Source organism: Rhinichthys klamathensis, unplaced genomic scaffold (genome assembly GCF_029890125.1).
Source record: "Rhinichthys klamathensis goyatoka isolate OS25496 unplaced genomic scaffold, OSU_Roscu_1.1 h1tg000320l_1, whole genome shotgun sequence".
NCBI lineage: Eukaryota > Metazoa > Chordata > Actinopteri > Cypriniformes > Leuciscidae > Rhinichthys > Rhinichthys klamathensis.
Genome location: NW_026606836.1, coordinates 888,410 through 904,614, shown reverse-complemented (window position 1 = coordinate 904,614; position 16,205 = coordinate 888,410). Strand labels below are relative to the sequence as shown.

At 34.5% G+C, this 16,205-nt stretch overlaps 1 protein-coding gene across 1 annotated transcript in view; it reads left to right on the top strand.

The window, feature by feature from the left end:
* The window catches only part of LOC130105477 (legumain-like), a 46,683-nt gene extending 31,779 nt beyond the window's left edge, over positions 1-14,904 (top strand). Inside the window, exons 4-9 of the mRNA XM_056271485.1 lie at positions 11,275-11,356; positions 11,476-11,546; positions 11,961-12,051; positions 12,633-12,695; positions 14,482-14,548; positions 14,900-14,904. Coding sequence (XP_056127460.1) covers positions 11,275-11,356; positions 11,476-11,546; positions 11,961-12,051; positions 12,633-12,695; positions 14,482-14,548; positions 14,900-14,904 — 379 coding nt within the window. The remainder of the gene's footprint in view (positions 1-11,274; positions 11,357-11,475; positions 11,547-11,960; positions 12,052-12,632; positions 12,696-14,481; positions 14,549-14,899) is intronic.
* Positions 14,905-16,205: the final 1,301 nt, after the last annotated feature.

The window sequence follows — 16,205 nt, the reverse complement described above, 5'->3', positions numbered from 1 at the left end:
TCGTACTGCAATCAACAGACATCAAAATTGGAGCAGAGAACGGAGCAGGCAGGCCAATTAAAAAAGTGCAGGGAGAGTGCATTCTGCCGAGTGAGGGGGGAGCGTTGATTTCGCGGCTTTACTTCCTGCTCACTACTGCGCAGGTCTGGTCCCGAGATCGCTACTGCGCAGACTCAAGTGCCAAGATGTCAGCGCCATATCGGGACTCTGGCGGCTTCAGTTCTGACCAATGGAAGAGAGCGAAGAGGCGTTGTCCATCTTTTTTTACAGTCTATGATTTCATGGGCTAACCCCAGGGATGGGCAACTTCGGTCCTGGAGGGCCACTGTCCTACAGAGTTTAGCTCCAACCCTGAAAAAAAATCACCTGCCTGTAACTTTCTAGTAATCCTGAAGACCTCGATTAGCTTGTTCAGGTGTGTTTGATTAGGGTTGAAGCTAAACTCTGTAGGACAGTGGCCCTCCAGGACCGAAGTTGCCCATCCCTGGGCTAACCTATGCCAGCTCCTGCCCCCCAGGGGAGCAACTTTTACCCCATTGTGAGGTATATTCTTACAGAGCCTGTCAGCCTCTTCAAATGTGGTAAATTACACGTTTCTGCGAAATCCTCACTCTGAGTTATGACTCCTCAAAGTTTTTCGCAATGTTAAGTCAATGCATTTTGGCCCGTTTTTGGCCAGCAAGGTGAACACCGTACCCCCTATCGCTTATAAAAGTCATACCACACCCCTCCTTAATACTCCGCATGTTTTGACACTTCATTCATGGGTCTGTGACAAAAACTGCGGGAGGAATCGAAAAAAGTGGAATAAGTTTGAGCAATTACAATAGTGAGTGCCGTGCCTTTGCCTTTGGCAAGCATATTATTTCTATATGTGTCGCATACATATAATTTACAGTTACATGTCTGTGTTGCTCAAGTGATCTTTGTCTTGCCTGCATGTTCGCACACCTCTGACTCCAACATTTGCATTCCATTTCCACATAATCTTGAGAAATCACCAAATGGAATTACGTTTCTGAAGACAATGGGATTTCTGAAGAAAGTGATTAATCTGTCACTGCTGCATGTGACACTGGTATTTTCTTTTGAAACATGTATGTTGCCATTACTGATTTTTTTATTAAAAGACAGGAATTGTCTTGTCTAATATTTTAAATCTATAGAAAATCAGTATATGAAACAAAGATGTTTCAAAAGAAAATATGAGTACAGCAACAACAACAAAAAAGAAGTAGGTACATAATGTCACTGAATCAACGGCATTTAGTTATATCCTTATTTATGTTGATGCATTTTGTAAGATTTGTTTTTCTTTTGCCGTTTTTTTTTTTTTTTACCTTGGTAGTAATTGTTTTGTTACATTAAAAAAACTCTACAGAAAATATCAAAAACTAGTTTCAAATGTTTAAATTTTACCTAGTAATATACACAAAATCAAGTGTTAATTTGGTTATTTTGAAAATATTATATCTGGACTTCCTTTAAATTAATTGTTTCATTTTCATATTATAATTTCGCATAGAGCAGCTGAATAAAGGTCAAATGTATTAAAATTAATGAAAATAGAAGCAAAGGAAATGTATTTTTCCTCCCCCAGAAAAACAGACGCTTCTTTCTTGGAATTTAATATATAATTTTTTTTTTTTATTATTCCTCTGTGGGGTTTTTTTTCTTATTTGCATTGTTTTTATACTCATTTTTTGTTGTTGCTATAATTGAATACCAGTAATATTTTGTCATGCATGCCTATTATCAGACTCTCTTGGAGAGCTGTACTTGTGATAATTAATTTCAGCTGATGATCTGTAAATGCTAATTTACCAACAAAAGGGTGAATGTTTGTTGCAGAATGAGCACTGAAGATAGCAATGTGCTGAGACGTTTGCTGTTCATTTGTTTTTAATTCACTTTGCAATTTTTGCACTATGCAAAAAAAAAAAAATGTTTTGATAGACCTCTGTAGTCTGTACTGAATTCAGTGTGCGGCCAGCCAACTTCTTGCTCGTTTTGGAATTTAATCTATAAACACAAACTACAACAAACTGTTTTATCTGGATTAATAGGTATATTTTGTATAAACTGTAATTTTTTGAGAATTCAGGGCTCGACATTAAGGCTTGTCCGCTTGTCCGGGACAAGTGGATTTTTTGTAGGACAAGTAGAAGAGAAAATTAGTTGTCCGACCGGAAAAGTTCAATTTCAAACAAAATAAAATGCCATGTTACTTCACGTTATGTGCCACTCGTTACGTCTATTTTACAGATTTAATCTTACCGATTTGAAACGAACACATTTTTTCGCGCTGCCTGTGAATGTCCTGAATGTGACTCACAGAAAGACGTGCGCCAGTATAATGCGCATGCACAGACCGCGCGCCAGAAGTTCTCTTTCGCGCTTGAACGAACATCAACAACACACACAATTAAGCCAAAATGTCATTTGTCGAGTATCTTCATAACATAAGAACAGTCTTATGATGGACATAAAGAGTTGTGACTCGTGAGAGAATGAGGCGCGTGTGATATCCGCGTCTCTGTCCACAGCGGCTGCTCTTAAAGGGCCAGCTACCAATAAAGCGTTCTGTCAGTAAAGTTACTGAAAGAACAAAGGGAACAGAGAAAATTACTCACTGCTCTTGACTAAAGAACTTGTGTAGCTTCAATAAGTAGTAGTCTATATATAATTTATAATTTATGCAGCCCAGACTGTTTGATAACTTTATTCAATTTCTGCATATGTCCTACCTGTTAGACAGTTAATTTTTATCCAGACATCAATGGTTTATTGATCATTATAGGTGTTATCAATCATTTAGTTGTTATTGCTAATTTCAGAATTATCACTAATCTGTGTGTGCATTTGGTTTAGAACCAAACAAGTTGACTCATGAAACCATTTGTTTATTATATCGCAATCGCATATCACAACCGCAATATTGAACTCAATAATCGCAATATGACATTTTCCCCAAATCGTGCAGCCCTAGATAAAATTATAAATCTTTACCCGGACAAGTGACTTTTGTGCATGGACAAGAGAAACATAAATGTACTTGTTCAAAGGACAAGTGCCTCAAAAAGTTAATGTCAAGCCCTGGAATTGCTTTTGTAGTGATATATTTTGATGAGTGAAATTTTTACGCATGATGAACTTGATGTTGACCTGGGGCTGGTTGCACCAGCTGTGCGTAAGTTACAACTTAGCCTAGTTTTGACGTAAATGGGCACTAAGTTACAACTTACGCACTACTAAATATTTTTCCGTTGCACCATTAAACTTAGTTTAAACGTAACTCTACATTCCAACTAAATATTTACGGCAGCTCCGATCAGGAGTAACGGTTGGAATAAAATATCAGACAGACTGAACTGCATAAGCTCTTCTTTTACCTGACAGACTTCAATTCTTTAGACATATATGATAATGCTGACATTTACACTCGCTTACATTTTAAGAGAAAGAACATTATGTGAAAAGATTACTTTGTTAGCAGCTCTTTAACATGAACCCGTCCTAAACATAGACTGTAAAAAATAGGTCCTAAACAGCGCCGCTGTGTGCATTGGTCCATGTTGTGCATGTCAAATATCAGTCATAATCAATAAACGTAATTTCTTGTTTTTTTGTATGAATATTTATTTATTGATCCTTATTAATTTCATTTCAAATACAGTTTCTGAATATTATTTATATATAAAAACACTTATGTTATTCATGATCAAGTATCGTATTAAATGGAAACTTATTTTTACCGTTAGTAACGTGAGGCAAAAGAAGTTAGAATGAAGGATAAACTGAAATTCACGGCATTTCAACACAACTTCTGCTCACGTATTTGAAGGCTGCTATTGGTTCGTCGAGGCTAAACGTCATATTATGCGACTACGCATTACTTTACGGAGAGTTTACGACCTACTAGCTAAGTTCTACCTTACGAACAAATGGTGCAACGGAATAAAGTACAGAGTTAGTTACAAACTAGCTAGTAGTTACTAAGCCTCTAGTGTGGACTTTACGTTACAATTTAAGAAAGAAGTTACGAACGGCTGGTGCAACCCTACCCTGCTCTTTATTTCTCACGTAATATAATATTCCAGTCACTACTAAAGATTATGCTGTAGTTATGAATGATGTCCCGTCTGGGTTAAAATGCTCTGGGAAATAAATATTTAATCAAAGGTCCCGTTCTTCGCGATTCCATTTTTCAAACTTTAGTTAGTGTGTAATGTTGCTGTTAGAGCATAAATAATACCTGTAAAATTATAAAGCTCAAAGTTCAATGCCTAGCGAGATATTTTATTTAACAGAAGTCCCCTTTCAAAGCATACAGCGAACGGCCGGTTTGGACTACATCCCTCTACTTCCGTTTTTTAATGACGTAACTAGAACAGTTTTTTGACTAATCTCCACCCACAGGAATACACAAAAAAGGGGGCGTGGTCTTGTTGCGCTCCACGGAGAAGAAGCACTTCAGCTGCGCATGCATCTCCAATTTATGGTAAGAGGCGTGACCTTTCCGGGCAACGTGCGCTAAGCTGCTGTCGAATCACAACACAGGAACCGCTGGCACAATCAGAACTCGTTACGTATTTCTGAAGGAGGGACTTCACAGAACAAGGAAGTCATCGGGCCGTTTTTTGGACAGTGAAAACAGCGGTATACAGATAAGTAAATTGTGTGAAAAATACTGCGTTTTTTTACACGCGAAACATGAACACATTATTGTACACTGTAAACACAATCAAACCTTCAAAAAAACATGAAGAACAGGACCTTTAAATATTAATAAATGGTTAATTCATAAATATTTAATAACAAAAAAAAATATTTTAACTCATTTAAAAATATTAATATTGCAATACTATCTTCTAAACAGATTTCATTGTGAAATTGATATATTTTGTGGTTTACATGTTGAAACTTATTTTGTTTTTGGTCTGATTTTTTTTTTTATTAAGGATTACATCATGCCCAGCTTTCAACTTTTGAAAAATGGAAATGCTTTATTTGTTCTTTCCCCATGGCATGTCTTATAAGAAATATTATTATATTAATTTGCTACTTCTATTAGCTAAATGTAGGATACATAGATGTAAGTATGGGGGAAATAAGTTCAGCTGTAAACATTAGATTATATCAAGTAACTATAACTATAAATGGATAATTAGTTAAAGCATAAAAAAACATCTAATTCTACATAAGAGCTAATTAATTGGTTAATTACAGTTATATATATATATATATTATGAATTAACAATAAACTAAATAGTTTGTATGATTATTGTATTGTATGATATTGTACTTATATAAAGTGTTACCCTCTATTCCATAGACAAAATGACTGTTATACTGTACAAACTATTTTTATCCCCAACCCCTAAACTTACCCATCACAGGAAACCTTCTGCATTTTTGAATTTTCAAAAAAGTCTTAGTATGATTTATAAGCTGTTTTCCTCATGGGGACCCCCAACAAAGTCCCCACAAGGTCAAAAATGCCTTGCATTAGGAACATTTGGTCCTCACAATGTAGGTACACACACACACACACACACACACACACATTTACAATCATAGAATGCATTCCATTCACCAAAGAGACAAGGTAAGATTTTGATGAAAAAAACTAATTGAAAAAAGCGATTCATTCGTCATGAATTTGTGTGGGACAGAATTTTAGTTTCATTTGACACTTTCATGTGACACCATTCATGCCTTAATCTTTTCTGTTTCATGCGAAAGTATGTCAAAACGTACCTTTAATGTTATTGAACTGAAGTTTTACAAATTTGTAAATCTTTTTTACAGTCTATGATTTCATGGGCTAACCCCAGGGATGGGCAACTTCGGTCCTGGAGGGCCACTGTCCTACAGAGTTTAGCTCCAACCGAAGTTGCCCATCCCTGGGCTAACCTATGCCATAGTAAGTCAATGGGAAAACTTTGGGCAGCTCCTGCCCCCCAGGGGTGCAACTTTTACCCCATTGTGAGGTATATTCTTACAGAGCCTGTCAGCCTCTTCAAATGTGGTAAATTACACATTTCTGCGAAATCCTCACTCTGAGTTATGACTCCTCAAAGTTTTTCGCAATGTTAAGTCTATGCATTTTGGCCAGCAAGGTGAACACCGTACCCCCGATCGCTTATAAAAGTCATACCACACCCCTCCTTAATACTCCGCATGTTTTGACACTTCATTCATGGGTCTGTGACAAAAACTGCGGGAGGAGTCGAAAAAAGTGGAATAAGTTTGAGCAATTACAATAGTGAGTGCCTTGCCTTTGCCTTTGGCAAGCATATTATTTCTATGTGTCGCATACATATAATTTACAGTTACATGTCTGTGTTGCTCAAGTGATCTTTGTCTTGCCTGCATGTTCGCACACCTCTGACTCCAACATTTGCATTCCATTTCCACATAATCTTGAGAAATCACCAAATGAAATTACGTTTCTGAAGACAATGGGATTTCTGAAGAAAGTGATTAATCCGTCACTGCTGCATGTGACACTGGTATTTTCTTTTGAAACATGTATGTTGCCATTACTGATTTTTTTATTAAAAGACAGGAATTGTCTTGTCTAATATTTTAAATCTATAGAAAATCAGTATATGAAACAAATATGAGTACAGCAACAACAACAAAAAAGAAGTAGGTACATAATGTCACTGAATCAACGTCATTTAGTTATATCCTTATTTATGTTGATGCATTTTGTAAGATTTGTTTTTCTTTTGCCGTTTTTTTCACATTGGTAGTAATTTTTTTGTTCCATTAAAAAAACTCTACAGAAAATATCAAAAACACTAGTTTCAAATGTTTAAATTTGACCTAGTAATATACACAAAATCAAGCGTTAATTTGGTTATTTTGAAAATATTATATCTGGACTTCCTTTAAATTAATTGTTTCATTTTCATATTATAATTTCGCATAGAGCAGCTGAATAAAGGTCAAATTTATTAAAATTAATAAAAATAGAAGCAAAGGAAATGTATTTTTCCTCCCCCAGAAAAACAGACGCTTCTTTCTTGGAATTTAATATATTAATTTATTTTTTATTCCTCTGTGGGGTTTTTTTTTCTTATATGCATTGTTTTTATACTCATTTTTTGTTGTTGCTATAATTGAATACCAGTAATATTTTGTCATGCATGCCTATTATCAGACTCTCTTGGAGAGCTGTACTTGTGATAATTTCAGCTGATGACCTCTAAATGCTAATTTACCAACAAAAGGGTGAATGTTTGTTGCAGAGTGAGCACTGAAGATAGCAATGTGCTGAAACGTTTGCTGTTCATTTGTTTTTAATTCACTTTGCAATTTTTGCACTATGCAAAAAAAAAAAAAAATGTTTTGATAGACCTCTGTAGTCTGTACTGAATTCAGTGTGCGGCCAGCCAACTTCTTGCTCGTTTTGGAATTTAATCTATAAACTACAACAAACAGGTGTTTTATCTGGATTAATAGGTATATTTTGTATAAACTGTAATTTTTTTGAGAATTGCTTTTGTAGTGATATATTTTGATGAGTGAAATTTTTAAGCATGATGAACTTGATGTTGACCTGCTCTGTATTTCTCACGTAATATAATATTCCAGTCACTCCTAAAGATTATGCTGTAGTTATGAATGCTGCCCCGTCTGGGTTAAAATGGTTCATAAAAATATCTAGATGTCTCGGCTTTCTCTACATTCACTGGATATTACTAATGTTCCCTTTAAATAACAAAAAATAAATAAATACTGCACCATTGACTTTAGACCAGGTGACAGTTGGTCAATGGCGCAGTCTATTTCAGTTCCTCAAAATAGCAGCATGCCAACAATGTGCCTGAACACACCTCGTTCTCAGACCAGCAGCCCATAGCAAAACACACATGTCTGGCGCCGCATTGTGCTGGGTGTGTGATAGGGCCCATCGTCTCCAGCACTAATATATTGGATTATTCTATAATGGTATTTTAGAATGACTGATTGTCTGATTTGAAATTAAATGTGGAAATAAATATTTAATTAAATATTAATAAATGGTTAATTCATAAATATTTAATTAAAAAAACTATTTCTTTTAACTCATTTAAACATATTAATATTGCAATACTATCTTCTAAACAGATTTCATTGTGAAATTGATATATTTTGTGGTTTACATGTTGAAACTTATTTTGGTTTTGGTCTGATTTTTTTTTTTTATTAAGGATTACATCATGCCCAGCTTTCAACTGTTGAAAAATGGAAATGCTTTATTTGTTCTTTCCCCATGGCATGTCTTATAAGAAATATTATTTCATTAATTTGCTACTTCTATTAGCTAAATGTAGGATACATAAATGTAAGTATGGGGGAAATAAGTTCAGCTGTAAACATTAGATTATATCAAGTACCTATAACTATTAATGGATAATTAGTTAAAGCATAAAAAAACATCTAATTCTACATAAGAGCTAATTAATTGGTTAATTACAGTTATATATATATAACTATATATATATATATATATTATGAATTAACAATAAACTAAATAGTTTGTATGATTATTTGTAAGTACTTATATAAAGTGTTACCCTCTATTCCATAGACAAAATGACTGTTATACTGTACAAACTATTTTTATCCCCAACCCCTAAACTTACCCATCACAGGAAACCTTCTGCATTTTTGAATTTTCAAAAAAGTCTTAGTATGATTTATAAGCTGTTTTCCTCATGGGGACCCCCAACAAAGTCCCCACAAGGTCAAAAATGCCTTGCATTAGGAACATTTGGTCCTCACAATGTAGGTACACACACACACACACACACACACACATTTACAATCATAGAATGCATTCCATTCACCAAAGAAACAAGGTAAGATTTTGACGAAAAAAACTAATTGAAAAAAGCGATTCATTCGTCATGAATTTGTGTGGGACAGGATTTTATCTTTCATCTGACACTTTCATGTGACACCATTCATGCCTTAATCTTTTCTGTTTCATGAGAAAGTCAAAACATACCTTTAATGTCATTGAACTGAAGTCGATGATACAGTCTAAATTCTGACTGGAAATCTCACAAACACAATTTATTTTCTAGTATTTTGGACTGAAAAGGGAGATTTGAGATCGGACTAATTTTCTAGGGTAAAGTTGTGTTGTTTATATTGAGAGGCTTAACAGTAGCTTGAAAGTTTTTGGGACATATCCTAATGACAATGAGTGAATTTATGACTTCTGGAAGCATCTCTTTCAGTAGCTTAGTCGGTCTAGCAAACATGTTGATTTTGATAATTTAACAAACTTTGACAATCATTCCTCTCCTATAGAAAAGAATGAAAAGAATAAAGAATGAAATGTCCCTCAGGGTATATTGCACAATGTCTGAAGCAATACTGTAGTAGATGTTTGCATGGTTATCATTTTCTCTGATATTATCAATTTTGCAAGTAAAAATCATTAAGGCATTATTTAAAGTCCTTAAGTCATTACAAAATCATTACAAAATTACAAAAGTGTTTTGCATATTTAAAAAAATATTTCATCTGGACAGGTTTTTTTTCTTTAAAGTAACTGAGTTATAAAAAAATATGTAAAAAAAATGTAAAACTTGTGATTCTGTGGAATCAATCTGTGGCTGTTTGTATTTTCCTTTTCTGACAAAACTTTACTGAAGCAACTCGCGCAAATGACATTCAATAAATAATAATAATTCAATAATTTAAAAAAAGAGAAAACCTGTGGATGAGCTTCATATTTCCAATTTGATTACTTGTATGTAACTGTAATGTAACAGGTGTCCCACCTTTAAAACCAAATCAACTTAATTCTAATTCAAATCTCGGTTTATAAGATGGTTCACAAAGTCACCAACTGCCATCAATTAAAGTGAATATGAAAATTATTGCAAAATATGAAATCCACACGCCCACCAGCACAAACTCTCCGCCCATGAGTCTCAAATGAAAGGGATAAACTGCCTATATAAAGACAGAGGCTGTCTGACTAAAAGCACCAGAAATCTACAGGACAGGCACACAGGAACACCTGATACTCAACACAGGTATGATGGCATATGATCCAATCATCTACATAATCTAAATCACTAAACACTTTTAGCAACTGTATTTAATTCTGTAGATAATTGGGTAAAATAGAAACATTTCTGACCAGTATTTTTAACATCATGACGAGTGATTTACATTTCAGCACTTCATGAATAGAAAGCAACACTTAAGTTTAAAACCTGAACTCTTGTTATATCATCATCCTAAACTTTATAACATATCAAATACTTGTGTTCTTTTCTGTGTTTCTTCAAACGCATCATAAATGTATGAGGCGTTAAAAAAATTATGTTATTGTTTGTTTTGTTTGTTTTAACTTTATTGTCTGTTCAGATTTACTGGACAGAAATTCATCTTTGATACTGGCTTCAACAACATTCTACAACCACATTAAACACATAAAACACATAATACACACATAACAATTGATAAAAACATGATTCGATAATCATGTTAGCCAATTAAAAGCATTAGAACAATGTTAATTTAGTTTTAAATTGTTAGTATTATCATTATTTTGGATTCCAATAGACTTTGCTTTGAAAAGACTCAAGAAATGACTGGAAGAAAATGGATTCTCCTTGTCGCCGGCTCAAAGGACTGGGAAAATTACAGACACCAGGTTTGTGTTTGTTTGTTTTGTTTTTTTTCTCGTTTTTTAAGACATATTGCTAATAAATTCCCCAAGGTGTTCTGTGCCTCAGTTTATAAATGATGAGAGTAACTGAAATCACCTTTATCATTTGCGTTTCAGGCCAATGTGTGCGGTTTATATCAGATAATTAAGAAACATGGAATTCCTGATGAGCAGATTGTGGTGATGATGTATGATGACATCGCTTACAATTCAAAGTGAGTAATTTCCCAAAGCTTTTGATTATCATGTGTTTAGTTGATCTCAATCTTCTGTGCTAAACATAATTAGCAGTGCGGGAACAACAGTGTAACGGGGTTTTCAAAAGCAAAACAGGGTTGTCACAGAGGGATGACTGGAGGACAACAGTAAATGATTTTCTGCATTCGCCACAATAGCAAAAGGGGACACAAGAAAGATGTAAAATCGACCGTCATTTCCTCAGACATGCATTACAAACACCCTCATAACAGCATTTGCTAGCAAACTTTGCAAGATTTAATAATTCTAGAAACACGTCATCATAGAAAAGTGTCGATAAGATTGTTGGAGCTGACTGCGTTTAAACACTGAACTTTTCTTCACTGCAGAAACCCAGAAAATGGACAAATTATCAGTGTAGTTGATGATTCAAACGTGTACCTAGGCGTTCCAAAGGACTACACTGGAAAGGTAATATTTGTTTTGTTTTGACATGGTAAAAAGTTTTGTTTTGATGTTTTTATTCCATATCTGAGCACAATTATAACTTTCAACAATAATGATTAATTATGACAAATATGATCTTATAGCATCTGACCCCAGATAACTTCCTGGCTGCTCTTCGAGGGGATAAGAGCACGGGCAAAAAAGTCATTGACAGGTTTGTTTGTCAGTAAAGAAGATATCTTTCAATGATATCAATATGTCATGTAATGTTTTATTATTATTATTAATATATCATCACTTTTGTGCAGTTAATTAAGGGCCAACCACTGAATGTGAGGAAGCAGCACAGGAGCTTAGAGTTATAACTTTGAATCTGAAATCACATACTAAAAAATACACAATTTTCTGTGAATTAGGTGACCGCACCACCAACTGGTCAAAAAGCAATTGTATCACGCTTTTGGATTTTGGAAACCACTTTGCCTACAGTTATCACCAGGGATGCTATGTACAATGAAATAACTGTAACGGATCTGCGGCTTCAGTGATTGGCTCTGTAATTGCTGCTTGCAGCTCATGTGAATTTGCAGCTAAAATGAAGTACCATTATTATTTTCATTTAATGCAGTGGACCCGATGACAACATATACGTCTACATGTCCGGTTTGGGAAAAGAAGGTTCGCAACATGAAGGCGCGTTTAAGTTTCTTCAGAAAGCAGTAAGTATAAAAAGATTCAAGAGATTATCAGAATGGATAAGATATACGGTATATTTATAATGATGAGCCAAAATATTATGATATAAAAATGCCAATTCTCTATCTCAAGAGTGTAGCGATGTATAAAGCTCACAGCTCTCAGATAACTCACTTTTAAACCAAGCAGTTTTCTGTCTACTGACTTGAATATGAGCAAAATCTATGGGGAACATTTTCACCCTCATGCAAAACTCCCAATCGCACGGATTCCTATGGGAAAGAAATTCTGCCCACAAAATTTCGCAGCAAAGCAATAAATGGGACGGAATGTTAAGTAATCATTTTTCTGAACATGAGAAAATATAATAACAATACTAATCTATATAGTAAAAACCAAAAACTAGCATCACTCATTTATAATACATTTGACAAATAAACATTTATTATTTATTTATTTATTTTCTTTTAATGGTTATAAACGATCATCTTAAAAAATTATTTTAGAATTTACTATGTAATTACAGGGATAAGGACAGAACTGTTGTGTTTAATCTGACAACTTGCTGACTTCTAGACCATTAATTCAGTATGTTTTATGACAGCTTTCTCCTGATGCTTTCATGGACACGCTCAAGAGCATGCAAGAGGGCAAAAAATTTTCAAAGGTATGTATTCAGTAATGTTCACATAATTTGTATGTATTATAGTATATATACACTGCCATTCAAAAGTTTTTTATCTATAAGATGTTTAATGTTTTTAAAGAAGTCTCTTCTGCTCACCAAGGCTGCATTTATTTGATTATAAATACAAAAAAACATTTAAAAATATTATTACAATTTAAAACAGCTGTTTTTATGTGAATATATAGTAAAGTGTAATTTATTCCTGTGATAAAAACTGATGATTTAATGCTCAAGAAACATTTCGCATCTTCAGTGTTGAAAACAGTTATTTACATTTTTATTTCAGGATTCGTTGATGAATAGAAAATTCAAAAGAACAGCATTTCTCTGAAATAGAAAGCTTTAAACATTAAACACTACCGTTCAAAATTTTGGGGTCAGTATGAATTTAATTTTTTTTATTGTTTGGGGGAAAATAAATAAAAGAAATCAATACTTCATCAAGGATGAATTAAATTGATCAAAAGTTAATAAGTTAATGCTGTTATTTTGAACTTTCTATTAATCAAAGAATCCTAAAATGTACACAACGGTTTTCAACATTGATAATAATAATAAATGTTTTTGAGCATCAAATCCGCAAATTAGAATGTTTTCTTAAGGATCAGGTGACACTGGAGTAATGATGCTGAAAATTCAGCTTTGATCACATGAATAAATTACATTTAAAAATATATTAAAATAGAAAACAGTTATTTTAAATTGTCACATAACAATATTACTGTTTTTTTATTCTTAATCAAATAAATGCAGCCTTGTTGAGCAGAAGAGACTTCTTTGAAAACATTAAAAATCTTACCGATCCAAAACTTTTGAACTTGTGGTGTTACAAATTTATTAAAATGTTTAATTTAGATTCCAATACCATAGTATATAAACTAAGAAAGTTCTGTAGATTGAATTTAGCATTCACCTGTTGAGCACGAGATTCCTGTCCTGTTCTGTTTCTCTCTATTCAGCCGCCAGACGTGTTTCTTTCTATTGTAAGTTAAATGAAACATATTACTGAAACTCTTGGGGACTATCGTGAGCTTTTGTCTCAGCAAGAGAGAGTCCTGGCATTCCTGTTCTTGAGTCTCAGTGTTTGAATAAGTTATCACTCTCAGTTTAATACATGTTTCCTAAACCTGTATACGAGTTTGCTCCATCACAATGTTAAGTCCTGCCCCTAAATGTATAAATTGCAAGGGAACGTTTCCCTTAGTTAGATGAGATTGAGATGCTGCAGCGACGCAATAAAGAACTTCGGCTTGAAAAGATACCTCAACGTCTCCTGGTCTGCGCTTCTGACTTTTCTACACTTTAGAAGAAAATAGTTCACAACAAACTGCAGTGTGTTTGTGTATATATATATATATATATATATATATGAGCGAGAGAGAGAGAGAGAGAGAGAGAGAGAGAGAGAGAGAGAGAGAGAGAGAGAGAGAGAGAGAGAGAGAGAGAGAGAGAGAGAGAGAGAGAGAGAGAGAGAGAGAGAGATTCTGTTTAATCATTTAAAAGAAAATCCTGCCAAATGTGACAAATTCCTTACTTAACAAATCTCAATCTTAAATTCAGACCTTGCGATTCTTTTTCCTCTTCTATTTCTAGCAGGTCCATCTTACCCTACAGTCACAGGCTTCTACTTTCACAACTGCTACTGCAACGCTTTTGAAAGGGGCAACAGCAACCTGTAGTGATATAAAAGCGCTTAAGTAAAGGGAATGAGTCGGCTGTATTTTTAAATATCTCACTATTTCCTCATCATGTGTATGTGCTGCAGATGGTGATATTCATGGAGAGCGATTACTCTGCAACGATGTTCACAGACTTTCCCAAGGGTGTAGACGGTAAGATGCTATATGAAAACCACAACTAATGGTCCTGCCTTATTTGACCAGACTCACACTAGTTTTTATTTGAAAGTTGTGTGTCCATAATCTATTTTTCAAAAAAAATCTGAACTGAATTGTTCTGAATCTGTCACACAGTCTATGCGTTGGCTTCATGTCACGCAAGTGTCCAACTCTGTCCATCTAATTACAATAAGGAAATGGATGTCTACCTCTCTGATCAATTCTCAAGTGCTTGGTTGAAGCACCTTAGCACGGTATGTGTTTTTGCATTTGGTTAACATTCTGATCTAATTACAGCCACAAAGTAAACATGACAAATGTGTGTATTTGTCTTTATATTCACAGGTTGACTTTACTAAATCAACATTCGACAAGTTGATAAGTACTAAACAATCTAAACATCTTGAAGCAAATCCTGATGGACCCTGTCCCTGCCAGTTTGGGAACATGGTATTAACAATTCCAAAACTTTTTACAATAAGAACTTAAGTTATTATTTTAATATAGCAGGGTATGATCACGTATATATTCACAAGATCCATTAATGTTGTACTTTTTCAAAATTGGTTTCTGTTCATTTTTCTTTCTTTCTTTTCTGTAGGAAATTGTTCACTGTCACCTCAGTGAATTTCTGCAAGAATGAACACCCTACAAGCTGTTCAAACCTTGTTCAAGAAAACATCCAGCTGAGGCTCGGGCAAATGATCAGAGTAATTCTGATGACCTTTTATACTAGTTTCTTGTTTCAGACTTACAGCTTAAATTGATTGCAAAATAGCATACACTATCATTTAAAAGTTTCTGGTTTGGGGTGGATGTTTTATTCTTCATCTTATGTTTTTATTTTCTTCTTATATTCTTATGTTCACCAAGGCTGCATTTGTTTGATTAAATATTGAGCCTTAAAAAGTAATATTGTAAAATGTTGTACCAAAAAAATAAATAAAACTGGGAATAAGGTTAAAAATCCAGTGATTGTGTGTGTTATTTTATGTATGTGCATGGATTTGACAGCTTCTTTAATTCTACATTGTCTTACTGTGCAAACGGCTAAAAGAAGGATGAAGACTTCACCTTCTAATCTGCTTATTTAAGCTTCACTCACAGATGCAGAAAATCATGCATGAAAATCACACAAAGTGCACACATGTAGAAGAGATAGAAGTGATTTATTGGACTGGCCTGTACAAATTTCAGACATGAACTTCAGTGAACACATTTGGGATGGTTATTTAAATGCATGGATTTGAAATTTGTGGTGTTTAAAAGCTCACTTTTGCACAAGAATATGCTGTATATTGACACATAGGGCCCTATTTTAACGATCTGAAACGCAAGTGTCAAAGCGCAAAGCGCAAGTAACTTTGTGGGCGGATCCCGGCGCTGTTGCTATTTTCCCGGCGGGATAAATGCCTCTTGCGCCTGGCGCAAATCTAAAAGGGGTTAGACTGAAGCAGCTTCATTATTCTTAGGTGTGGTTTGGGCGTAACGTGAAATTAACCAATCAGAGCGTCATCTCACATTCCCTTTAAGAGCAGGCGCGCTTGTTCTAAAGCGGATTCCTATTATAACGGCGGATTTGCCAGGCGCGCGCCAGGAGCGGTTCACAGCCGAGGAGAGCAACGTTCTCGTCAGGGCCGTAAAACACAGA